The sequence below is a fragment of the Teleopsis dalmanni genome, chromosome 2 (assembly GCF_002237135.1).
Source record: "Teleopsis dalmanni isolate 2A chromosome 2, ASM223713v2, whole genome shotgun sequence".
NCBI classification, from domain to species: domain Eukaryota; kingdom Metazoa; phylum Arthropoda; class Insecta; order Diptera; family Diopsidae; genus Teleopsis; species Teleopsis dalmanni.
The window spans coordinates 166089158-166115744 of record NC_051847.1 but is presented as its reverse complement, the minus strand read 5'-3'; the positions used below and the strand labels follow the sequence as shown (position 1 = coordinate 166115744).

General features: G+C 27.4%; 3 protein-coding genes across 9 annotated transcripts; all 3 read left to right on the top strand.

The window, feature by feature from the left end:
• LOC119677645 (methionine-R-sulfoxide reductase B1) lies at positions 1-7442 on the top strand. Of its 5 annotated transcripts, none has more exons than XM_038089091.1 (3): positions 1-222; positions 279-443; positions 3191-3434. In XM_038089091.1, exons 1-3 carry the CDS (start codon positions 111-113, stop codon positions 3364-3366), a joined length of 453 nt encoding a protein of 150 aa, XP_037945019.1. In that variant the 5' UTR covers positions 1-110; the 3' UTR covers positions 3367-3434. The 5 variants fall into 5 exon arrangements, with proteins under 5 accessions (XP_037945019.1, XP_037945018.1, XP_037945020.1 ...); XM_038089090.1 differs by having other exon boundaries at positions 3188-3434; XM_038089092.1 differs by having other exon boundaries at positions 3209-3414.
• A 3667-nt stretch (positions 7443-11109) lies between these two features.
• LOC119677644 (thiamine transporter 1) lies at positions 11110-14978 on the top strand. 2 transcript variants are annotated; one of them, XM_038089088.1, is made up of 7 exons: positions 11110-11333; positions 12430-12628; positions 12753-12835; positions 13511-13812; positions 13867-14225; positions 14279-14520; positions 14654-14978. In XM_038089088.1, exons 2-7 carry the CDS (start codon positions 12503-12505, stop codon positions 14907-14909), a joined length of 1368 nt encoding a protein of 455 aa, XP_037945016.1. In that variant the 5' UTR covers positions 11110-11333; positions 12430-12502; the 3' UTR covers positions 14910-14978. The 2 variants fall into 2 exon arrangements, with proteins under 2 accessions (XP_037945016.1, XP_037945015.1); XM_038089087.1 differs by lacking the exon at positions 11110-11333 and having other exon boundaries at positions 12405-12628.
• A 3441-nt stretch (positions 14979-18419) lies between these two features.
• LOC119679522 lies at positions 18420-26250 on the top strand. 2 transcript variants are annotated; one of them, XM_038091920.1, is made up of 10 exons: positions 18420-18741; positions 19798-20134; positions 22031-22173; positions 22244-22397; positions 22455-22642; positions 22700-23030; positions 23099-23311; positions 23367-23548; positions 25037-25215; positions 25287-26250. In XM_038091920.1, the coding sequence occupies exons 3-10, from the start codon at positions 22043-22045 to the stop codon at positions 25958-25960; spliced, it is 2052 nt and encodes a 683-aa protein (XP_037947848.1). In that variant the 5' UTR covers positions 18420-18741; positions 19798-20134; positions 22031-22042; the 3' UTR covers positions 25961-26250. The 2 variants fall into 2 exon arrangements, with proteins under 2 accessions (XP_037947848.1, XP_037947847.1); XM_038091919.1 differs by lacking the exon at positions 19798-20134.
• The last annotated feature ends 337 nt before the right edge of the window (positions 26251-26587 follow it).

The following is a 26587-nucleotide window of genomic DNA, read 5'->3' as shown; positions in this document are numbered from 1 at the left end:
CTTTAAAATTTTATATTTTAGACTCAGGAAAATTCAAACCAGCAAACACAACTAGCAACGCAGATAACTCTCTAATCAAAACAGCCAAAAAAATAAACAATTTAGAAAATATGGAAAATAAAAGTGAAAAAGTAGCAATCAACAAGGAGGAGCTTAAAAAGCGTCTAACACCTTTACAATATCAAGTTACCCAGGAAGCAGCCACTGAAAGACCTTTTACCGGTAACTGAAAAAAATATATATCTTTCGATTTTCATATAATTTTTTTATTTATTTAGGTTGCTATAATAAACACAACGAAAAAGGAGTCTATCAATGTATAGTTTGCCATCAGGACCTGTTCAGTTCTGATACCAAATACGATTCCGGCTGTGGCTGGCCTGCGTTCAACGATGTTCTAGATAAAGGCAAAATATCATTACACCGCGATGCAAGTATACCAGGTAAACTCATGTTTAAATAGCAAATATATTTGCTGCTTTTGTATACTGTTTAAAATTGCTTTTAGTTTTTTATAAATGTTATGAGAAGTTTGATAATCTTTTTGACTTTGGACTTTTTGTCCACCACAGTATCTTCTCGTTTTATGATACATAAATATACAGTGTATACTGGCTTAAAATTGGATTTGCTTAGCACTTGAGAATAAAAATTAATTAAAATTCGAATTTAAAAAAAAGTCAAAGTGAAACTGAAAAAAACTTAAAGGTTTTTATAAAAGTGCCTTTAAAAATCCTTACATTTTTCTAATATAGAAAAAAAATTCTTAAATACCTAAAAGTGTTTATGAAAAGAGTATTTTTTAATGCTTTTAATGCTAGTAAGCATAGTTGTTCTCCTTTTTCTGTATTCGAATATAATAGATGTGTAGAGATTGCATTTTATTAAACAACATATATACAATAGTTTGAAACTAGTAACCATAATTGCTCTTTGTTCAGAAAATTTTATTACATAAAATAATTTATAATTTATTACAATTTTGAATTTTTTAAAATCTTTTTAAATAAAGATAGATTTGTAAAGAAATAAACTTTTAATATTAAAATCGAAAATCATTCAGTATTGAATGAATGACTTTTTCTTTTCGACTATTTTAACCAAAACGAAAGTTTTTGAAATGAACTGTTAATCTTACACTGAATAGAATTGGCATAATTTAGATCAGGACTGTACTTTCGCGGGCCAATTCAAGTTACTGTTCAGATTTGAGGGCCGCAGAAACAAGTACATACGGCCATGGTTTGTTTTGGAGATACAGTGATAATGTTAAATGAATAAATTAATTAATTTGAATTTCTTTGGGACATGGTCCCAATAAAATAATTGTAATTTTACCAAATTTATCAAGAGAAAATTTACGTAGTTGTGGCCCGTGGACCTTGCCTTGAACAGCACTGATTTACATCATACACTTTCACACATTTTTAAACTAAATTTTACCTCAGTTTATTTTTCAGTGTATTGAAAGTATGTTAAATGTACGTAAAAATCTCTTTGATTGTAGTTATTTATTTTAAGCAGTATATGCTTTAAAATCTGAAAGCGCAAATCCAATTTTACTCGTGCAAAAATTATTTATATGAAAAATAGTTTTTAATTGAAATTTAACAAAACAAAAAAATTAAGCTTATGTTTTTTGATAAACACTCGTATGTGGCTGGAGAAATAATAAAAACTTAAAATATTTTTGGTATAGTAGATGCATTGTGTGACACTGAAGTTGATGTCCTTTATTATTTGCATTTATGTCACTTTTGTCCAATATCTTATTTTGCTTTGTTTGTTGCTTTTTAAAAAATGTTTAATTAAGGGATAATTGTAATGCATATTAACAATGGTCTTTCAAACATATCGACTGATGTATTCCATTTTTAGAAGACCTTCAGTAGTAGTGTTTTTATTAAGAAGTGGAAAGATTTGATATCTGAACATTACAATAATAGGTAATAGAACGCCACAGAAACTTATATTTCTGATTGATTGATATTTAGTTAATATTTAGGGAAATGACAATTGCAACTTTTTAATTTAAAATAATATCTTTAAATTTTAATATGTTAAATTATTTTATATCCATTACATGAAATAATCAATAAATAAAAGTAGATAATCAAGGTGGTACTGTAATACTAATACTGTACTGTAATAATAAAAATAGAAAGCTACATGGATTTGTTCATTAAAAATAATACTGTTCAATTAAGTGTAATCATCTCTGCAAGATAATTTAGTTTTTGCAAAAATGTTAGAGTGCGAAATGATTACATAGTTCGTTTTTATACAAACTATTCGTATTATTATAGTATTATACAACAAAATGCTACCACATTGGGATCATATGAAAGGTCTTATATGCTTATTTTCATAAAAAATCAAAACTATTTATAATAGTACATTTTATAATACATATAATAATACACTTATATTGATTTGTAGTTTTATGCAAAATTACAATAAATATATAATATATTGAATGCAATTGTATATTTCTATTCTTAACATATATATATATATATGATATATGATTGCGTTTAAATCACTAAATAATTAAATATTTTATAAAAAATGCAGTATATTGTATATTTCTTTAAATATGGTAAGTGTGAAATTTTGAATATTCCACCTTTTCAAAAATACTTTGCTTAGCTAAATTGGCTAGAACTACAACAGTATCCTTTTAAGTGGAAAATTCTATTTTCTTCAGCTTATTAAAAATAAATCTACTTACATCTGAAGTAATTTTTGAAAGACCTGATATAATCTTTAAATTTGCTTTTTTGTTGTATGATATATTTATATATTATATTAAATAATGAACGAAAATGAAATAAAAATACTAATTTGAATGCATTTTGTAGAGCGGAATAATTAGTCGACTTTATATGTAGTCTTTTTTAATGTTAATTGTTATATCTTTGCTATAATAAATCTCAGAATTTTCAATATTTGTAGTAAAATGCTGTTAGAACGTTAATTTGTGTTTTATTGTAAATACTGAATTTGCTACTAATAAATCCTCTTTTTCTTATTTTTTTTACATATAAATTATTGCTCTTTAACCACAAACCTAATAAATTCAAAATTGCATAATAAAATCGAAATCGAAAAATTTCAATTTTAAACGAAATCTTGAAAACAAAAACAAACAACCTTAAATTGTTATATTTATTATAATAAACAATAGTAGTTATTTCAAAAATGTTAGGCATGGTACGCACTGAAGTGCGATGTTCAAAGTGTTCAGCACATATGGGTCACGTATTCGATGACGGTCCACCGCCAAAGCATCTGCGATATTGTATCAATTCGGCTTCAATCGATTTCATACCAATGAAACCGTCCGCAGTGCAAACAAAAAAATAAGTTTGGTTTTAGTAAATTTATTTGAATTTAAATTTTATTAAAAATATATATATGTATTTTGTTATTGTATAAATAATCAAAGAATATCGAATCCGTTTTTAACATTTGATTTTTGTGTACTATTTAAATGAGTTAAGTTGTTATAATAAAATAAAATGATCAAATAATATAATATAGTATAACTTTTATTTAATTGCGAAATAATTGTGTAAACATTCGGTGGAATTGTTTCAAAGTTACATTTTAAAAAACATTTCATAACCTACATCTTGATATGTATTTATTTAAAATTTTATTCAATTAATTTTAATTTGTTTATACTAAATATACAATAGTTTAAAAAAAGGTCTAAAATATATTTGGTGCTAAGAGCTTTGTTATAAACGTGTTTCCAATTTAAGTTATTATGGCCAGATTTCCTTTTTTGAATGCAATTATAATTAATAATATTATTCTACAAATAATAAAAATTTTAAAAATCTAAAATATAAAATTTTTTAAAATAAATTAAATATATACGCTGAACCGAATGATTACATAATAAGTATACGCTTTGATTTTTTAAATACGTTATAAACGTATTTTGCTTTTTATCGAATATGAGGTAAAGGCTTATAAATTTATAGAATTTTATATTAAAAAAAAAATAATAATATGTTGGTATAAATTTTAAATTGCTCAATATAAATTAAAGATTTAGAAATAGTTCAATATAAACTACTTTTTTATTTTGAATTTTGATATTTACAGTTTTACTTTTTAATTCTATTTTTTTCCCATCAAAGATGCAAAAATTCTCATCTCATACATAACATTTAAAATGTGGTTGGAACGCTTTATTGAATAAATACCTAAACTACTAGACATACATTTTTTTATTAAAATATAAATACCAAAACTTGTGGATAAATTTTTCACTAACACAATAAAAACGAAATTGTGTAAGAGATTTTTTTATATAGATTTCTCAAATAAAATATATATCATATACTAACAGGTGGTAAATATATCGACAATTATAAAATTTTATTTCATCTTAGTATATTGTAGAATAATTATTAAGAATACCAAAATAATACCAAAAACTAAAAGCTTGCCTTATTGTGGAATAATTTATACTCAAATTTCACTTAGTTATTATACTGAAGTTATTTTATACAACAACATTTATTTTCGTTTTCTTTAGTCCACGATTATAATTGTTTGTCTTATACTTAATTTTATAATATTTTGAATAATTCATAGCTACTGTTTATCGAATTTTTTAGTCAAGTTTATATTATAGTTGTGAATTTACATATAAATTATCAACTTATAATATATTTATACTATTAGACAGTTAAGTGCGAGAGTTCAGTCGAAACTATTAACGTCTCAGAACGAGATATCGATATAGTTCAATAGGATGCTCCAGGAGCACGTTTGAAACATCTGAAAGATTGAGACATACCACTAGCGTCATCAAAAGGCAAGTTGTTCCAATTTATTTTGTATTGCGCAATTTAATACAACAAAATACAGACATATACGAAACTTGACACTTATTATTGAATAAGAAAAACATCAGGCAATCTCATAAAGATGTCTAGTAAATATATCAGTCCTATTTTCTCATATATCGGTCTGTATACTCAACTGATGAAGCATTGCCAGTTAGAAAACCATGCTAGGAATCTTCCCTTAACGTCTACTAGACAAAAACTGCTAGTACCTTACTTTGTAAAAAATCCTAATCAGCTACAGACCTATATGCAGCCAAAAAGCTTCTTAGGCTTTATTAAAGCCTAATGACTAAAATTCGAATTGTTTTACATCCTTCGAGTGTTTAAAAGATAATGTAATGCGGTTAATAGATATAAGTTTAATTTTAACACCACCGTTTTAATCAAACCTAACCCAAACAAAATTATTACTTTTCTAAAATTTTATGCCGTGACATGGGTGTGTTTCCCTGTCCAATGCTTGATTCTTAAATTAGTTTTGATTTACTATATGTTTACAAAGCAATAATAAAATCTATTTACGTACACTAATAAACAATTCATACATTTTTGTTAGTAACTCATGCTTTGTATTGAAATATTAACAAAAATAATGAGATATATTATTCCCTTTTTTCTCTCCACAAATCCAGAAGTCTGTCTCCCTTATAGAAGTTTTAATAAAATACCAGTATAATAGAAAGAGAACTACAACATTCTGGAGTTTTGAATATATATTTTTTGCTTTTCGCATAGCTAGTGTTAAGGTTTACCTCTTTGGTGTTGATTTTGTAAAATTTTAATCAAAATTGATGTACGAACTTCAAGAATTGATTCCGTTATTCTTGACACAATATCTTGTTAATCATTATTAATATTTTAAAACTACCAAAAGCAAGATCAAATGTTTTTCTAATGAAAGTAATTGACTCAAACCTTTCAAAACAATTTTACCTTAAAGGAACCCGACTAGGCGAATACATATTCAAATCTTGTGAAATATTTTTTCCCATTGCAGCTATATAATATATAAACTAATGTTGTATTCAAATTTCACATGAGTTGCTTACTAAATAAATGAGAATGAGATTTTTTTTTGTAGTAAACATTTAATTCCCCTGTGTAAATGCCTTTTGCTAAAGACATGATGCTGCGATTTTTTTTGCTTCCTTTATTTTAAATGCATTGAATGTTTTTTTACTGTTCTAGATAAAGACTTGTACTTTGTGTAAATTGAAATTAATCTGAAAGCTATTTAAGCTAAAATTATGCTAAATCTACTTAAAACTTATTAAGGTTATAAATATTCTACAATATCAATAATAAAATTTTTTATATATTTTTTTCTATTTCTCTTTTTCGCTTCTTATATGTGCCTGTACGGGGGTCTAACTTACATATACACACAAAATCACATTTAATTACATTATTTATATACAAATTTGTATGTTATTTCAATTGTAAACATATATGAAAAACAACTTATTTAAAAATATTTGATAATTATGAACATATTTATTCATATTAAAAACTAAATTATGACTGAAATTATTTCATACGTAATATAACCAACATGCAATGCAATTCGCTTTAAAAATATCGCAATGCTTCATTCATTATTTACATATTTACAAATAAAATTAACTTAACCGGTATGTAACATTATATATAATAATATATTTTAAAATGTTGCTGATGCCACCTTTTTATACTCGACTACGTTCAATTCATTTCATTTTATAATTTTCACTGTTATTTAACTGATTATTTTTTATCTCTTTCGCTCTTTCACTCTTTCACTCTTTCGCTCTTATGTTCATTTCGCTTTTACATTATTCGCTTGGGTTGAACTCCTTCATTTCGCTTATAATCTTTAAAATCATTTCATTATAATCGATTTAAACTTCACTTTAAACTTTTTATTCTATATTAATTTGTGTTTTACTTGTTTTCACTTCTTCTTTATAATTATATATATTTTTTTTTCGTTTTACTATTATTTTGTACTATATGTTTTGTTCTCAAAAACTATCATAATTTTTTTGAAATTACTTTTATTAAAATCTTTATTACTCGTAATAACTCGTAATAATTAAATTAAAAACCAATTCAACTATCACAATTTGTTATAAACAACGCCAAAAATACATCAATTTATTTAATTATATTAACATTATAAAAAAAAAAACAATATATACTATATATATAAATCACTTGTGCAAAAAATAAAACTAAAAGGGGGTAATATTTTACTACTAATTAAACATCCAGAACGCATACGCACAGAGGTACGTTGCTCTCGTTGTAATGCACATATGGGGCATGTGTTTGAAGATGGCCCGAAGCCTACGCGGAAGCGTTACTGCATAAATTCAGCAGCAATTGAGTTTTTATCCGGCAATGAATTGAATGGAGTACAACAATAACAAAATCTTAAAAACGGCTGGATAAATTTAAAGGTTGTGGAAATGTTAGTTTCTTCACATACGTATGAAATTCACTTAAACGATATGCGGCCAATTTTTATATTTATTAATACTATTTAATATGAAATAGCAAAGAACAATTTACCAAAAATAATAAACAATGTAGTAATATAATTTATTTATTTTGTATATTAAAAAAAATAAAAAACGCAATAAATTAAATTATTGTAATAATTTGTTAGAATGAAACTGTTACATTTGCCTGAGTGATTGTGCAACAAACTAAGTCGGAAAAAATATCAAATGTCAATTCATTTATTAATGCATTAATATTAAATGATTCGTTTTTACACTAATAAATTTGTATATAGTAATTTTGTTTAAATTTGTAAAAAAATAAATGCATTTTAGAAAATACAAATAAAAAGTTTTTTATTTATTAAATATCATAATGATCACAAATATCCCTTGTTATAGTTATATAAATAAATATAAATATAAATAAAATTATTGTGGTTTTTAATAGAACATTTTTAGTAAACCAAATTTCAAATTCGAAATATTATAACACATAAAAGATTAATTTCAATGATAGCGATTAGTTTAGTTGTAATGATTAGAATAGTTCTAATTTAGTAAACTAAATTACAAATTCGAAATATTATAACATAAATAGATTAACTTCAATGATAGCGATTAGTTGTATAAAGGGTGTATCTAATAATAGAACATATTTATTAAGCAAAAACTTTTAGATTCCTCAACAGATCGTTAGAGTAAGTAATACTACAAAAATATTGAATACTCCAAATTCATTTACTTTTCAACAGTAAATGAATAGTAAAATGAATAGTAATAGTAAAATAAATGATGTTAACAAAATAATCGTTCCAGAATATAAGAATTAGTAAATGATATATTTCGAAATACAGCACAAGTTTTTAAACTTTACATGCCTTAGTAAGAAAAATCCATTGCTGATGTTCTGTTGAAATTTCATAACACTTAGACATATGTCGTAAACATGTCGTATTTGGTAAACTAGATATTTCACCTGACAACTAATTTTGTTCGGATTTAGCAAGGGATTTTACTCGTTTGACTAATGCAAAAATCACATTTCTGAAAAATTACATTTTGATTGTTTTATTTAAAATTAATTTATTATTAGTTGAATTTCATTAGGAACATTGTTAACATAGAATCTCCATCGTTGTATGTCAGATGCTTTATGTCGTAAATCGCTAAATATTTTTACAGTTTCATTGAAAACAGTACACTACCATGTAATCTTCGGTCTCCCTCGTCTTTTATGTCTTACCCGTGGATTCGATTCAAGCGCTGTGTGACATTTTTCATCATAAAGTTTCCTCAAAATGTATCCAAGTCAACTATACTTTCGTCGTTTTATTTCATTATTTATATTTTCTTGTTCAGTTATTATATATTTATAATAGATCTTTATTTCTTATCATCCTTGGTCACCAGATTCTCAAGATGTTTCGCAAACACCTGTTAGTAAAGGTCACAGTCTTTGCTTAGTGCTTGAGTTTACAAGCCATGTCTCGCACCCATACATACCAGAATCGATTTTATACATGCATTAAAAAATGTGTACTTTTGTTTTGGAAGGCAATGAATTAGACCGATATGCGTTACATAATGAAACAAACGCAACTCTGATTTTATGGGTATGGTATGCTACATTCTCGGATTAACCACCTTCCTCTGAGATTATGCTCCCAAGATAGCAGAATTCGCTTACGTTTTGAATTTGGTTGCCATGAACGTAGAAAGTTGGTGAATTATTGAGTTTTATTGTCAAAACTTTTGTTTTGTTAATGTTGATACGTAGTTCGATAAATACTCCTGGATTCATTATGACGTCCATTTTGGTTAGCATATGTTGTCGGCATAGTCTAAATTTTCTAGGTGTTTGCTAATTCGCCATGAAATTCGGCGATTAGCTGTAGTGGAAACTTTGAGCGTTGCGTCTATTGTTACTGCAAACAATAATGGTGATAAGAGGTTTACTCCCGTTAACGTAGAAACAGGTTCGCTTATTTTTCCTGCATGTGAAACTTTTGCTTTTGAATCATCGTATTACATCGTATTAAAGTTTATAATTTTCATGAGAACTCTTTTGTATTCAATTGATAATAAGTCGTAGGTTGTTAACATGTTCAGTGCATAGATGACCTGCTTACTCCTTTCTTAGTAAACGATTCATTGAATACTTGTATGCGGTTAAGTATAATCTTGTTGAAAATTTTATTAACTGCAGGTGTAAGAGCCATTCATCTCCAGTTGCAAACTTTCAAATAACGCTTCTTAGGGATATTGACTGTTACAGTTTCTTTTCAGCGTTGCGGTATAGTTTAGGTATAGTTCGTCCATTCCGGCTATCTTCCCATTTTTTAGTTGGTGTACGGCTTTTTAAAGTTCGTCTAAACTAAGTGTTTCGGTGGAAATAGATCTCGAAGAGCGCGCAATGGTTGGACGGCGAGTAAATTCTTTTTCCATGTGGCTAGCTCTTCTTCAGATGTGGTGAATATTTTGTCGTTTTTATTTTTATAGGTTGGTTTCGATTGATTTTTTACCCGTATATGCTAAAAAACGGTTTTCATGCTTCGTATTCAAGTTACGCATTCGGTTTCTGTTGCCAAGTTGTTGAAAAAGGTACGTTTATTATTTCTGATTCGCTGTTTAACTTTTTTTACTAAAGAGCTGTGTTTTGCACTTTGTTTTACTTTGTTTATCTCTAGAATGTCACGTGATTTTATGATGTAATTTATATAGAAAATGTGAGCCTAGAACCACTAAATTGTGTTGAGCAAAAGTTTCTAAAAACATTTCCCCATTTTCATTCAGTATTTCAGAGCTGTACCCATAATGTTTTCAAAGCCAATATTATCGTCACCGACGCAGGCGTTAAAATCGCCCATCAGAAATCATATATCATTTTTATTAACTCTTCTTAAAGTGTTGTTAATTTTACCATAGAAATTTTCCTTCTTGTCATATTCGCTTAATTCGGTGGGGCATAGCATGGAACTAAGATAATTTTTCCTAACGTTTGCATTATATCGAGCTGTGATTATGCGCTTCGATATAGCCGACTAAATAAGTAAAATGAGCTTATAAAAACTCCAACGCCGTGTATATGCGGATCGTTGTCATTGGATTTGCCCGAGTATATAACAAATTAATAACACAAGTAACAGAGACAAAATTAAGTTTTAGTATAAATTTTAGTCGATGTTTTATTGTTTTTTAATACTTCATACTTTTTACTTAATCCACTGAAACTTTATATACAAAATTGTTAAGTACGCGTTATTGTGCGTTTTTTTTAAAAGAAAGAAAAGTGCTTTTTTATTGTCATTAACTGTGGCATACATTTGAAAATAATATTCCAATATTCTTTTTTTTTTATTAGGTTTAAGACACAAATATTAAGTTAGGCAAAAAGTATTGGGCAAGTAGATTTATAACTCAGAAAACAGTCGTTTCTTTTGCATAGTCGTTGAACGCTAGTGATTACCATTTTAGTGTTTAATGGATTTTTAAGTTATATTATCTTCAGTTTTTTTTGCTTGTCTTAAATACAATTAATTAATAATTACATATGTCTTCAGTCAATAATTCTTATATTAAAATATCGGTTTTAAACAATTAAATAATTAAATTTTTTTAATAATTAAATTGTGTATATTGTTACGTATTCCTTAAGGAAATTAATGAATGCAATGAAAAACAATTTAAATTAATTTAATAACGTACAAAATGAAGGAGAAAATCAAAAAACGAGAACTTTAATTGTTTAGTTGAATATTTAATATCGGACCTGCTTTACTCCAATAACGAATTTTGCCTCGAGCTTTTTAAAGAAAGCTTTAAAAAGCTTCACTCAAACTGAAAACGAAAATAAACCATAAAACACACACAATACAACTGTCAAATATTAAAAACATATGAATCGAGTATCAGTCAAGTGTGTCTAAGGCGCATCCAAGAATTATCTAACGTTTGCAGTTAAAAAATATAAAGTTTATCAATAGTAAAATTTAACAACATGCTTACATTTTACAACCGTGCTCCATATTAAATGATGATAACGAGTTTAAATCATTTGTGGATAATAAAACAATATATTTTTATAGTTTATAATAAATGAATACATCTGAATACTAGTAAAAATAAGTGAGAGTCATTTTCCATGTAAATAAATACTATATCTGTTCTTAGATAGACATGCAATATTGCATACATATGCGTTCAGCAAAGAATTGTAACATGCACATGCCTTTCATTCGATATTAACCCATGTGTAACAATGATATTAAAATGGTACATGTGTTATCGTTATACCATTATTTTTCATTTTTAGAAACAAACAAAAGTACATGTATATATTAGTTCACAAACGTTTTGAAACAAAATGTACCGGTCGTCGCCAAGCAGTGAAGAATGCTAAATTCTACAGTTTGGTTAAAGATTTGTTCTCCCGCTTGTTACATTCGCAGAACAACCGTTCCTTTGGAATGTTCATACAAACAATGTTACTTCTTATATTGTGCCTTACAGGTTTATTTCCTTTCTCGTTTTTTGAGATACTAAATTTAATATTAAATATTAATATTAATATTTAATATTTAATATTAATATTTAATATTAAATTTAATATTTAATATTAAATTTAATATTTAATATTAAATTTATAATATTAAATATTAAATTAATATATTTCGAGTACCATACCAAACCTTCTAAGTTTGGAAAGACGGCACTTTAAAATTCAAATTAAAAAATTGATTTATAATAGTATCTCTTTGGTCGTTATTTTTTAGGCACCATGTACGATGATTTATTTTAAAAATATATCATCCCATACTATTATTTTTATTTCTTGATCCCCTCCAGAACCATTTCTGGAACTTTTGGAATTGATAACATTTTGCAAATTTCATATTGGAAGAAACTTCTTGTTACTGATATTTGCTGGTTAAGCATTGAAGTATCTTTTGTACTAGTTTACTATGGGTTAATTGCTCAAAAATTTTAGAGAACGAAAGCTCTTAAATTAAAATTATTTCACCACGATAAATATATATTTCAAATTTGTTTTTAGTTCTATTAAATTTGGTTCTCAATAGGATTTTAGTTTTTAGCAATAATTTGAGTAGATCGGTTGGATTGTGCTTTTTGCAATCGTATCAAGTTTAAGTTATGAAAGAATGGCTAAAAATTTCTTGTTTACTGTGTGTTTTTGGGTTTATAAGAGAATTGCGTCCGTCCGAGCCATACATAACAGAATTTTTATTGGGAGAATGGCGTAACGTAACACAAGATCAGGTAAATTGATATAAACGATATAAAAAATTGTTTTAAAAATGAAACTCTACTTGAATGAAATTTCTGAACATTTTGAACACAAATTTTTACTTTTAGGAAATTATATTATTTAAAACAATTTTAGGTAAACCGTGAAGTTTATCCTGTGGGTACTTATTCCTATCTAGCACAACAGGTTATTGTGTTTCTTATTACTGATTTTTTGAGGTAAGTAAAAATAAATACTGTAGATAGTGAAGATAAAAAAAAAGTTAATTGTTTTAGTTGTTGTACATTGTCTTGAACTATAATTAATAATGGATTTTTTAAAATTAAGGATATATTGTATTTTACTTAAACAAAATAAATGCTATATGTACGTTCTATTAATTGTTGACATTTAAAAATTTTTTGATCGCTGAATTTATACCGAATGATAAATGACTGATAAATTTGTTGTTAATAAAAATTATTTTATTAATTAAATTCAAAACAGATTTTATTATCTGTATTCTATTTTATATAATTATCTTGTACAGTAGTATAAATTACATATTCGTATTTCTAACAGTAGTAATTAAACATTTTAATCAGCTAATAATTAAAACCACTCCAATATATTTAAGTGAACTATACCTTATCGAAATCTTTTTGTGTCTAATTTTAAATCACATTCTTAATTGTATGGTATATCATTTCTATACTTTATCGATATGTATTTCCTGTGGATATGCCTAATGTCTAAGAATATTACATTCTATATAAAACTGACCAAACATTTTCCTAAAATAATCTTAAGTGCGATATTTTGATTCCAACAAGATACGATAGCCTTAAATAAATTAAAAGCAAATGTTATGTTGATAATGTTATTAACCAAACGCATTAAACATATGACTACAGATATAAACCACTAATTATAACAATTGGCGTCACCGGTATTATAATATGGAGTATGCTTATTTGGACAACCTCATTGGAGGCACTACAAATATTAGAATTTTTCTACGGTACTTATATGGCATCGGAAGTAGCTTATTACACTTATATATATGCAAAAGTAGACAAAAAGTACTATCCACGCGTAACCTCCCATACAAGAGCTGCAATGTTTGCGGGAAAGTTGGTAGCTGGTATATCTGCACAACTTTTAATTAACTTCGAATTAATGAACTACAAAGAACTTAACTACATAACACTTGCAAGTAAATTTGATTTAATTATATATTATTTAACATATATAATTTAATATCTTTTAGCTCAAATAATTGCTACAGTTTGGGCTTTCGGGTTGCCGAAAGTGGAAAGAAGTTTATACTTTCACCGTAAGGAAGAGAAAATTGAAGACAAAATTAAATCTGTTACAGACAATTATGATAATTACAGTAACAGCATCGATAGCAGGGAATTGGAGGACACGAAATCGCAAGGAAGCAATATCAGCGAAAGGCAGAGTTTAATATCACCAACACGGTTACTGTGGCAGCATTTTTATAATGCCTATACAAATATAAAAGTTTTGCAGTGGAGTTTGTGGTACGCGATGGGATTTTGCGGTTATTTTCAAGTTATATCCTACGTACAGGTTTTGTGGAAAGATATAGAACCTGAACCTTCGGTTAGTTTAACTTAAAATTGAATAAGAAAAATCGTGCTAAAAACATATTACAGATTGCTTGGAATGGTGCGGTAGATGCAGTTTTAACAGCATTCGCAGCACTAACAGCTTTAGCTGCAGGATATATACATGCCGGCCGTTTTAAGCCCCGTGCAAGTCTTCTGCTGCTAGCGTTATTATCTGCATTGGAAGGTGGCGCCATATTAATGTGCTGTTTAACGCAAAATATCTATATATCTTACGTGGGTTTTATTATATTTGGAGTATTGTACGCGTTTACTATTACTGTAGCAAGGTAAATGTTAAATGAGTTTAATAAATTTTGATCTCTTAATTATACTTATATATTAAAAAATGATTAGTAATGTTTGGAAAAATTGAATTTAAATTTTAAAAAAATCATAACAGCAATTTTGTATATTTTTCAGTGCTGAAGTTGCTCGCTATTTGGAAGAAGATAGTTATGGATTGGTATTCGGAATAAATACATTTATAGCTTTGTTACTACAAACTATTCTAACAATAGTAGTAGTATCTGAATCTGGATTCGCACTTAGCGCTAAAGGTCAATACACTGTTTATGGTACATATTTTATAACTGTTGGCATTATATATTTTGTATCTGTTATAGTTGAATTTGGTTTAAGCATAAATAAACAAAAGAGTGATAACGAACTTTTATGACATTTAGAAAATGCACAACAAAATAATTATTAATATGTACTTAGTATATAATAAATATAGTGTAGTGTAGAAAATAAATAAGAAACTAAAGAATTACAATTTTATATATCATTTATATATCATTAATATCCTAATAATCCTATAAATATATATACTTTAACAATTTTACTAAGTAGGATGCTATGTATTATTACTATTGTGAGACAGTAATTAAAATGACATAAAAAACTCCGATATACGTCCTTAGAATCAACAATCTCTTGAAACCAAAGTCACACTATACTATGGTTGGCGTACTATATTGGTTGGCCTGTATCTTGTGATACGATTCGACATAGTCTTATATGCTGTTTGACAGCAGGACCTAACTGAAAATTTTGCAAAAAATGCAAAAAATTTAATAGACAAACAGGTACCCGAGAAACAAAAAGATTTTGTTGGATACAGCTACCAGTATCCTTAAATTATATGTAAAACAACAGCACATCTCGTGATTTTAAAGAGCTTCCCTGCTTGTAATTAACAGCTACTAAAAGTGTGGAACATTTCTTGTGAAAACCAATTAATAATTGAATCAACAAACTTCAAGATGTCTACGGATGTGAAGCAATTATAGTAAACACATAAAAACAAACTCATCCATTTCATATTCCAAGCTATATACATACAAAATTTTTCGAGGCATGCAATAAATGTTCCAACTGATAATCCCGCAAATATCGAATAAAGAAAAAAGTTTTTCACTGTTTAACACAATTATCCACCTTTGTAATGATTCGGAAACCTAAAAATCCACTAGAATACAATTCATCATAAAGACTAATTAATCTGTTCCCGACTTTAGTGTTTTAAATAGTCTTATTAGACTTGTTAAAAAAAACTATAGAAATAAATTGCCAAATTCCTAAACAACAATTTAAGTTACAGGCCAAACATAGGATCATGTAACAAATTCATACAGTCGACAAAATTGATAGAAAAGCTTTACATAATATTATTCCAAGCATTTGACAAGATTTAGCATAAAAGGCTTGTTTTCTTGGACATAGACTTCGTTTCCTGGTGATAATATGTGGCTTTGGGTTTTTCTATATACACTTTGATTTTCCACTTGTTCAAATTTGACATTTCGTCTGTGTGTTTGTAAATTGTTTGTGATGAACTTAGCGCTTTCATCGTGATGGAAAATGCAAGTACGAGTAACATCATCAAACAAAGATAATGTCTATATTTTTTTAATTGTTAGGTCAATTGTTTATATATATATTATAATTAATTATAATTAATATAATTAAAGGTAAGTGGGACCCTTGTAATATCTCCAATGCAGATACATTAGTAACATCATATTAAATTATATTCTAGATAATCTCCAAAACCCTCTGCTTTATCTTGTTTTGTATAGCAACTCACTAACTTACTGCCTCAGTGAGCCTTGAATTGCAGAAATTATAGTTTTTAAATTCAGCCAAAAGTGTTTGCTTAGCATCTAGATCGTCTTGTTACCAGTTTATAGATTAACTAAAAAGTTCAGTTTATAGATTAACGATCTAGAGTTCAGTTTGAATTTGCTGATTGTTTAGCCCTTTTGCTTTCATTTGTATATTTGTCCACGGCTACTGGTTCTAAATTGCATTTTTTTTAATTTGAATTTGTTGATGTTGTTTCTTCCTGATGATGATTTTAATATCCGAAGTACATTTATATTTTGCGTAACTAAAGACAAGCTTTTTGCGTTTTGTATAGAATTCCTTAATACATTGTACTATTCTTGTAAATTATTTATTTGGGTTGGAAAATTCAATACAAAATATTTCTTTGTATTGATTCCAGTTCGTAACTATATTATTGGCATTGCTGAACTTTGTAACACTAGATAGTGATCAGAGGGGAGGTTGTGCATCACCCGAAGATGTGTATTATGTTTCAAGTTCATTGTGATGCTTATGTCAATGATGCGTGTTCGAGCATTGTTTAATTCATCTTCAATTGAACGCGTTTACGTCGCCAGCAATTAATATAGAACCTTCGTCTTATAGTAGTGATTTAACATCTACAAAATCTATTGTTGTTAATGTCTACAAAGATATGATAATGAGGAATTTTCTTATTTCTATACATACCACAGTTAAGCGCACTCCAGTCCATTGTTGATATTATTAAGGTTTCTTGCAATAGCAGAATATTTAGCGGAAATACAAGAAGACAATAACGAAGTTGACCCTTTGTTTACATTAAGGGATTTCATTTCCATGTATACACCTTTGTATTAATTATTGACTGCATCATTGCAAGTTTGTTGTAATTGTTGCTTAAATAAGTTTGTTAAATCAGCAAAACATTCTGTTGACAACACTAATAACGTTGGAATAATGAAGTATTAGCTAAAGCTGTTTTGTTATTTGTGTAAAAGGCATTTTTAAAGTAGTTCTGCTAAAATTTATTCTATTAGTCTTTAAAATCTGTCTAAATCTATTTTTTGTGTTATTGTAGTTGTAAAAGGAGCCATAAGAACTAGCTGGATGCTCTGCTTTGCACGTCACACATATTGAGTTCTATGCCTTTAGCTTTTTGTTGTTGATAAAATGATGCTGACCAAATCAGTCTACTCATCTGGTTCAAGCCTTGCAGTTGACCGCTGCGTAACTAAATAGTGGTAAATTATAACATTGGATCAGTACTTTAGGTTTTTGAATATCAATTGTAACTGTTAGAAAACATACATATATTTGATACATTATAGATATTTTCTCTCCTTTCGAAAGCCTAACATTAATCAAATTTGGATTTGGAGCTGCAGATGAGAGCATTCTTATATCATATAGTAGCACCCGTTCATATGAGTTGAACTCTTTTGAGACTGTCTTATTTTATACAGTATCGATTTAAATTGTAAAAGTCGAATTACTCCGTTCAAACAATTATATTCGGGCAGCAGGTTTTCTTTGTCGGTTTCTGAGAGTACGTTAGTTAACCGACGATTTGGAATTTTTGAAATATTTCAATCTATGCCTTGATTTTCTCAGCTAAACTATTCTTGATATTTATTTTAATAATAGAGTTAACCAGAAGTAGTCACTTTTTTTCGTAATGTCTAAGAACAATTGATACCGCTTTTGGAATTCTCACTTTGGAAGAAAAGTACTTTAATATCGTTGAGTTATTTTGAAAGAAATTCATGTAACTTTCAAAATTACTTATTTAAAGCATTTCGTTTTGATTCTTTAGATTTCTTAACTTTAAATCTCGTTATCTCCAGAAGAAAACTATATCGATAGATAACTTATAGGAAAAATGTACTCCGAATACTCGATTCTACTAAAACTAATTCTTAAATTCGCTTGTACAGGAAATCGGAATCGCTCTAAAATTGTACAATTACGTTATTATAACTTATTTTTTGCCTAGTTCAGAAGGAAAATTTTAAATAGCTCCCACTATATGAATATTATATATATTTTGGTGTATCGATACATTTAAAGTAAGGGGATGGTGAAAATTATTGCTGTGATTTGAAAGTGTAACATCTATACAACATACGTAATCAAAAAGATGCCTCCGTCTGTACACTCGCTCTCTTCAAACGTAACATTTTGATTTGTTTTGGTTGTTGCATTCCGTATTGAACTCGAATTCACGCAAACTGAAATGATTACAATTAAAAATTTTATATATACACATAAATTCAAATTTAGAATTTTTTAAATTTGTGATAAAATAATATAGATACACAGTTCTATAGTTGGTTATATTTGTGTATATTTCGCGTCAGAAAAAGTGTATACCATTTACTTTGGAAATCGCACATGGCCAAAATTCGGCTTTATTATTTGTAAGTCCCAAACTACTTGATTTTTGATTTTACAGAGTTTTTTATTAAAGTTTAATTTATGTGACTTGATTATTTAATTAATCAAGTCACATAAAATATAAATATATTTATTTATTTTAAAATGACTAAAAATGTTATAATTTCCTGCAAGAAGTTTTAAAAAGCAAATGATATGTTGGAGAGTTGTTCGTTTTATCGTCCCATTTTTGTACAAGTATAATTTAATTAAAATAGTCAACTTGTAATTTTAATAAACCTTAGCTAGTATTTACATTCAAAATCAAGTAGTATATTATATAAAATAAAATAATTTAAATCTAATATTTACATTAACGTCGTCACCGCGCCACCGGCAAAGTTCCAAAATTCACAGACACTAATTTTTTGCAGAGTATATGTGACATATAGGATAGCCTGTGTGCATCAAACGAATTTAATAAATAAGAAATTTCTTATTAAAAATTACTTTTATCCTATGAAAAGAAATCATTTTGAAAAGAAAAGGGGGTAATAGTAAGAAAATCTTTAAATCCAACAATTTTTTTAATTTCTAGTCAAACCATGTAAATTTTTTCAAACCATGTAGCTGTTGTGGATCCCATCAAATTACCATCATCAGTGGTCTTTGATTTAACAAATCGCATATTATTTTTGGATTTTTGGAATGCCATTCATTGAACCTTGTCAGATTTGAACTATGAACTCGCAAGTTAACACACAATGCCGTGCTACATTTAATTATTAATTTTTTTTCACATTACAATTTTTATCATAGATATATATTATCGAATAATCAATATTTTACTGTCTTTGTAATGGACGTCCTTAATATTTGTTTCCAGTCCATTTTGCGTGTGCCTGTATATAGTATTTCAAATATTTAGTTTATAAAGTATATGTATTATGTTACTTACTGCTAATATTTTTATTTAAAATATATTAACATTTATACATTTATATAGATTATCTTAATTCGATCATTTTCTATTTAATCACATTTGCTCTGTCTATAAAATGAGCCATATTTGACCCATTATAATTTTTTCCTTATTTTAGTACTTTATTTATAAAGTATAAATAAAGTACTTTTCTTCCTAAGTGTCTACATCTGAAGTCCATATGTGCTGGAGATATACCGACAAAATAACGATTATTCTTCATATATTTCCTCTAACTTATCGTTGCTTTGATGATAAGGATTACCCTTTAACCACAAAAGATAACCTCATGTCTTCTTTACCCGGGAAATGATATGATGTGATTGCTCGCATTATGGTACGACAAGCTTTTCTATAGATTTAGATGCTTATAAATACGTATTTCGCTATTTATCGAGCGGTTTGTGTACGAGAGTGGGATACGATTTGTCACGTAAACCTCAATATCTTTTTGGGTAAGTGCTAGAACTATCTTAGCGCACATTTTATGAGCGCAAAATCTCAAACAAAAATTAAACACGTATTGTAACGCTTTAAGTTTTATTCTTATTAACCTAATCTAATAACTTACAAAACATTTGAATTGGCTTCACGAAGTACTACCGCTCTAAGCTTATTTTCCACATATATGTTTTAGATGTTCTACATGATAATTAATTTATGATAATCTACTTTTTAATTGATCTATGTGTGACTATATTTAGGAAAAGTTGGTCTGCAGAAATAATTATTTCTGTATATAAATTGTTTTAGTTCGACAAATTCTTTAGAATTAATTACTATGTTCATATGTATGATTTGCAATGTACACAGCAGCCCACTCCTATCTTTCTAACATGGTGCTCTCTATATCTACTACTATTAGTAGCTACATTTATTTATTAATTTAAAACTATTATTATTATGTTGAGGCTAGTTGAGTAAGTGCACTTGAGCACTTTTATACAGCATCTGAACGTAAAATAAAGATTGCTCAGTAAATTTAGGGACTACAAATACGATGTTTTAGATCAATATACCACCTAAAATAGTACAACAGCATCTTAAAAACCATGTAATTGTATCTTAATATTAACACATTAACGCATAAGAAAACTCAAGTAATAACACATATTTGTCTATAGGTACGACACCTATGAATAATGTCTGTGCTGTCTATATCAATGCAGTAAAGAAGTCAAATGTATGACAAATAACAACAAATAATTTGCATTAAACAAATGACTTGCACCTTACCATAAAATTATTTATCTCTAAATTTTCTGAATTTTTGAAACGTAATTAACATTTATATAAAAAAAAGTACTCTGAAATTTTTTTAAGTCCGGAATTGTAACAAAATCAGAATCTTAAATAAACTAATATAATAGCTTATTATTATACATTTACTAGTTCCTTTCAAAAAAATTATTGGAGTATACTAACAGGATATATATGTATAGTAGTAAACGTTATTATAAAGCTGTACAAGCGATCCAATAAACGAAAGTACGGTTGTACGTTCGACACATCCAGATTCAATAATTAACAAAGAATTTTAAAGGCGAAAGATAGGAATATATTAGCTTCTACATGAAATAAACCATATATGCACTATATATTTATATGACATATACATTTATATACATATTTACATGTATAACAATAGTTCAAAAAATTAAAAAGATCATTAAATCCACATTACTATCTGCCTATGCTAAATCTGAAAGCCTGTGAATTATTATAATACTCATCGATTCGTCAATATCAATTTTCTAAGCTAAAACTACCGAAAATAGGATAACTGAATGTGGTTGTATGTGGTACTATAAACAATAAATCATTAACATATATACCATATTACAATATTTAGAAAACGTTTTACTTCTATTCATTTAAATTTTATTTTTATTGGCAGTATATATAGACAGGCAGGCAGTAGGTTAACTCTTGAACTATTCGCATATCGATGTCTCATCAAACAGAATGTTTTCTCAGTAAATAAAGATATCAGTATCAGTATTGCGAGTATAACTAATTTCTTTTTAAATTCGATATGGAACTTCGCCGCTAAATGATTCGATTCTTTTTTTGTGTCAATTTTATAAAATTTCCAATAACCATCTCTTTTTTAATTAACACAATTTGTTGAAAATTTTAAATGATTAACATCGAAACACGTTATGATTTTATAATAACAATTATTTTAAGTGAATTGAAAATATTATTAGGTATATTAACAGAATTGGAAAATTTTATTTTTAAGTATTCGTTGACAAAAATTACATTTTCAATATATAAAATATTCAAATAATGTATTTATCAATTTTATTTCAAAATAAATAAATTTATTCTGTATATCTCTAAAACAGGTAAATAAAGTAATGAAAATGTATGGTAAAGTACGTCAAATCTATCGTTATCGTTTAAAAATCTTGGCTTTAACATTTATATCAACAATATTACTTCTACTCATATTCCGTGAACGTAATGATTTAAATAACAATACCAAAAGGTAATTTTTTATTAAAATATATAATACCATATTTATGTACAATATACTGTAAGTTTATTTTATTTTAAAGATTGATCATTGAACGATCTGTCGGCTCGCTTATAAACCAAGTAGTATGTCGCCATCCGCACTTACCAATAGATAATCCAGATATAATAAAATTTTATCATGACGTGGAGCATATTAACTGTGGCAATCCATTGGATGATTGGGTTATGTGTGAGGTATTCATTCGATATTTCAAAAAATAATTTTTTTTAAATATTTTTTCTCTTATATAGAAGTCAATCTGTTTTGTAAAACCTGAAATTTTAGCTACACATGGTGAGGTGGTATGCAGTTATAGTGATATTATACGCAAAGATGACTACAGAAATAAATATGGGGAAACAACTAAAACTAAGGAACCTTATGTGTTACACAATTCTGATTTTGTTAAGGTCGCGTGTAAAGCAGACAATGGACAAAGGTTTTTATAGGTTTTTATTCATTGTTTTGAAATTAATATATATTTATCCACTCCCAGTTGGTACGGAATGGCTTTTGGCATACGAGATACAGTAATACGGCGCAATTTGCCACTTTCATCAGATGACTCGTCTATCTATTACAATGTGCTTATATACGGTTTTGATTCTCTAAGTCGAAATGCATTTATCCGCAAGCTCCCAAAAACGTATGATTTTCTAAAGCATCAATTGCAATCTATAGTTCTTAATGGGTACAATATTGTTGGGGATGGTACTCCACAAGCTTTAATACCTTTACTTACTGGTTACAATGAACTTGAATTGCCTGAAACTCGTAAGCGCATGTATAATTCTAATTATGTTAATATTTATCCAATGATTTGGAAGGTAACTATAAATTTTTTAAGTAACTTGGAAATATGAAAAAACATGTACCCTTATTTTGTAATTGATAGGACTATGCTAATAACGGATATGTTACCTCTTTCAATGAAGATGTTCCCAATATTGGAACATTTACATATCGCATGAAAGGCTTCAATGAACAGCCAGTTGATCACTATTTACGCACATATTACTTAGAATCAAGTAACATTTTGAGTTCTAGTAAGGAGCATTGTATTGGATATCAACAAGATCATGTTGTGATGTTGAATTATACCAAACATGTGAATTTTTTTTTTTTCATAATTAATGCATGCGTTATAAAGTTTTTTGTTTTAGTTTATGTCTAAATATACAGACTCTCCAAGATTTGTATTTAGTTTTCATGGTGGATTGTCACATGACTCAATTAATTTGATTGGAGCTGCTGATGATGACGTTGTCAATTGGTTACATAACTTACGTGAAAAGTATTTACTCAAGAATACCATATTAATTTTTATGGCTGATCATGGCAATAGGTAAATTTTCTATTAAAAAGAAATAGAATTCTTTAGTGGTATAAATCGGATAAATTTTTCAATTATGTGAAAGTGACTTGATACCATGTATTATTGGTTCGTTAAAAAAACCAGTTTCTCCAGTGATTGAACCTGCAGTTCCAATCACGATTTACAAATCCATAATAATTAAGTTCGATATTCATGTCCACTGTTAATTTATAATCCTGATATTTCAACTTTATTAAACTTTTAACCAATATCTTTACCAGAATTAAAAAAATATATATTTGTTTGTCAACTTTGTCGATTAAAGTTAACGTATTTTGTTATTTTGGTTCAAAAGATAAATATCAATTATTTAAATTGAATATTCGCATAGTAATATATAGAATTACTATTAAATCGGAAATCCATTTATGATAACCTTATCTCTTAATCTCCAACCATTCAAAATACTATTTTATTCTATTGATTAAAACTACGACTATTCGATTATACAACAAATGTTGAACTCTGCAATAAAATACACGTCTTTTCGCTTCTGCAACAAATGTGCAACTCATTTATTTTCTATAATTTTGGTTCTTAAATGCTAAATCTTACATACTAAATAGTTTAAAAATTATTCTTAATTAGTTTGGGTTTTTCTCTTAGGTATACACTTCCATTTTGTATAACTTTAACCTTATCCTTCGCTACCTTAATTATCTATAACTTCCTTTTCCTTTAGTTTACATTCTATTTTTAACTGATCCTTTTGTTTTAAAATAAATAAATATTATATTTTAATGTCTAAAAGGACCTTGTTAAACAAATATTTTAAGGCCTGGAAAAACCGTTGTTAAAGAAATTATTTCATTTCTGGAAAAATAATAAAATATTTAATACCCAAATAACTGAATATGATATTTAGGTAATTGGCGCGCAATTGCATATTCAAATTTAAACAACTATTATACCTATCTGTTATGGATAATTAATATACTATATATTTATTTATTTATCATTTTATTATATATATATATATATATATATATATACATATTTATTTTTTTTACAATGAATATTTGTATCAATATATATATTTTCAATCAATCAATTATTGCAGCTGCTTTAAAATGAAATTTCTTGGGCTTTCACGCCACAACTAAATAGCAAGTTTTATCCAGTCATAACATCAGCTTAATCCACACCAAACGCAACAACCGTGTATGAAAGCAGATCTATCTTTATAAAATCTATTTCATAATAGTACAAAAATGTACAAAAACAGAAACTTTTCAAACATCTCTGGCACATTTGCCTCCAAATTCAACTTTAGATCCAGAATAGCCACCAGATACTTATCGTTTTAGTAGAGTAATAGCTTTAAAACATTAATAGTGCTTTACCATTAAAGTTGCCTTTTAGGTTTTATAAAAATATTGTACACAAAAACAGTCTTGTTAAAATATATATTAAATTAATAAACTTGTTCAATTAATTAAATCATTAATTAATATATAGATTCGATTCTGTACGCGCTACTTTACAAGGCAAGCAAGAGGAGAGACTACCATATTTTAGCTTTGCTTTTCCAGAGTCGTTTAAGCAACGTTATCCAAAACCGTATGAAAATTTTGTTAAAAATGCTGACAAATTAACCACACCATTTGATGTTCATGCCACGTTAAAACATCTGCTCAGTAAGTATTTACCTATAGATATTTTAAAGAATACAACAGTATATAATATATAAAATTCAATCGTTTTCTAGAAATGCAAAAATTATATGCACAGCAAACGAAATTTGAATCAGTTCCTGGTAGTTTAGTATATAATGATGAAATCCAAAACCCAATTTTGAAAAGTTATGAAGAGGAAATCAAAAATACTCCTGCTATTCATATTTCTGAGTTGGCAAGTAAACGTGCTATATCTCTATTCGATATAATACCAGAAAATCGTTCATGTGCTGATGCATACATTGAACCACATTGGTGCGCTTGTCTACAATGGACTCCAATATTAATGAATAATACACGAAATAATGGCAAATTGCTGAAAATGGCAGACAGTATCGTTAACGCAATCAATAATGCAACTATGAAATATCGGAATATTTGTGCATCACTTGAACTAGTTAAAATCAACTGGGCTATGCATATAAAACCTAATAAAGATGTACTGAATTACAAAGGTAGCAAAGATAAGGATGGTTATGTTGCAGATATGAGTGCTGACACACACATGCGTGAGGAACTTTATCAGTTACAAATTCTTGTAAGTCCAGGAAATTCTTTATTTGAAGCCAGTGTGTCGCACGACTTGCAAACTTTTAATGCCTACACAAAACTCTCAGAAATATCGCGCGTCAATAAATATGGTGACCAGGCGCGTTGTATTTATGAAAGAGATCCCGAATTACGTAAATACTGCTACTGCCGATAAATATTGTAAATAAGTAATTTTTTATAAGTATTTTCTAAATATTTTCTAAATAGTTGTTATAATGTGAGTTAAGTGTATTATTATTTAAAAATAACAATTAATATATCTATCAAACCTATTCTAGTCGAATACCTAATTATGTATTTGTGCTCAGCTCAGACATGAGTTCAAACTGAATATTATTACTTTTAATATTAATTTCTTACCAAATATAGTGTTTAAATGAGTGTTGTCTCTTTATATATACACAAGAATGAAGTAATATTTTAGGTACTAAAACTTCGTCACACCAAACTGATATTGTATATTTGATTTTAGAAATCATATTATTTATAATATAATATAAAACTATTTAAAATAAAATTCGTTTTTCATATTCACAATGTATAAGATCTTTACTAATATTTGCTTTGTAGACATAAGTTGCACATAGTGTGTGTCATTTTTGCCTTAAAAAATAAGTTATTTTTGAAGTTTTCGTTTCAAAAAGCAAAATAAGTTATTTTGGCGTTTTACGATAGAAGGCAGAATGTATTGTACAAGTTATGAGTTCGTGGACAAGTATTCAATTATTATTTTTCAAGTTGTATTTTAAAAAGTCAATTAATAATAAGACAACTATGAGTA

Coding starts and splice junctions, on each gene's coding strand:
- LOC119677645 (XM_038089089.1), top strand. CDS start 111: ATGGAAAATAAAAGTGAAAAAGTAGCAATCAACAAGGAGGAGCTTAAA. Junction 223..278: donor CACTGAAAGACCTTTTACCG/GTAACTGAAAAA, acceptor TTATTTATTTAG/GTTGCTATAATAAACACAAC. Junction 444..7,085: donor CCGCGATGCAAGTATACCAG/GTAAACTCATGT, acceptor TAAAACTAAAAG/GGGGTAATATTTTACTACTA.
- LOC119677644 (XM_038089088.1), top strand. CDS start 12,503: ATGAAAGAATGGCTAAAAATTTCTTGTTTACTGTGTGTTTTTGGGTTT. Junction 12,629..12,752: donor GTAACGTAACACAAGATCAG/GTAAATTGATAT, acceptor AAACAATTTTAG/GTAAACCGTGAAGTTTATCC. Junction 14,521..14,653: donor TTTACTATTACTGTAGCAAG/GTAAATGTTAAA, acceptor TATATTTTTCAG/TGCTGAAGTTGCTCGCTATT.
- LOC119679522 (XM_038091919.1), top strand. CDS start 22,043: ATGAAAATGTATGGTAAAGTACGTCAAATCTATCGTTATCGTTTAAAA. Junction 22,398..22,454: donor ATGATTGGGTTATGTGTGAG/GTATTCATTCGA, acceptor TCTCTTATATAG/AAGTCAATCTGTTTTGTAAA. Junction 25,216..25,286: donor CACGTTAAAACATCTGCTCA/GTAAGTATTTAC, acceptor ATCGTTTTCTAG/AAATGCAAAAATTATATGCA.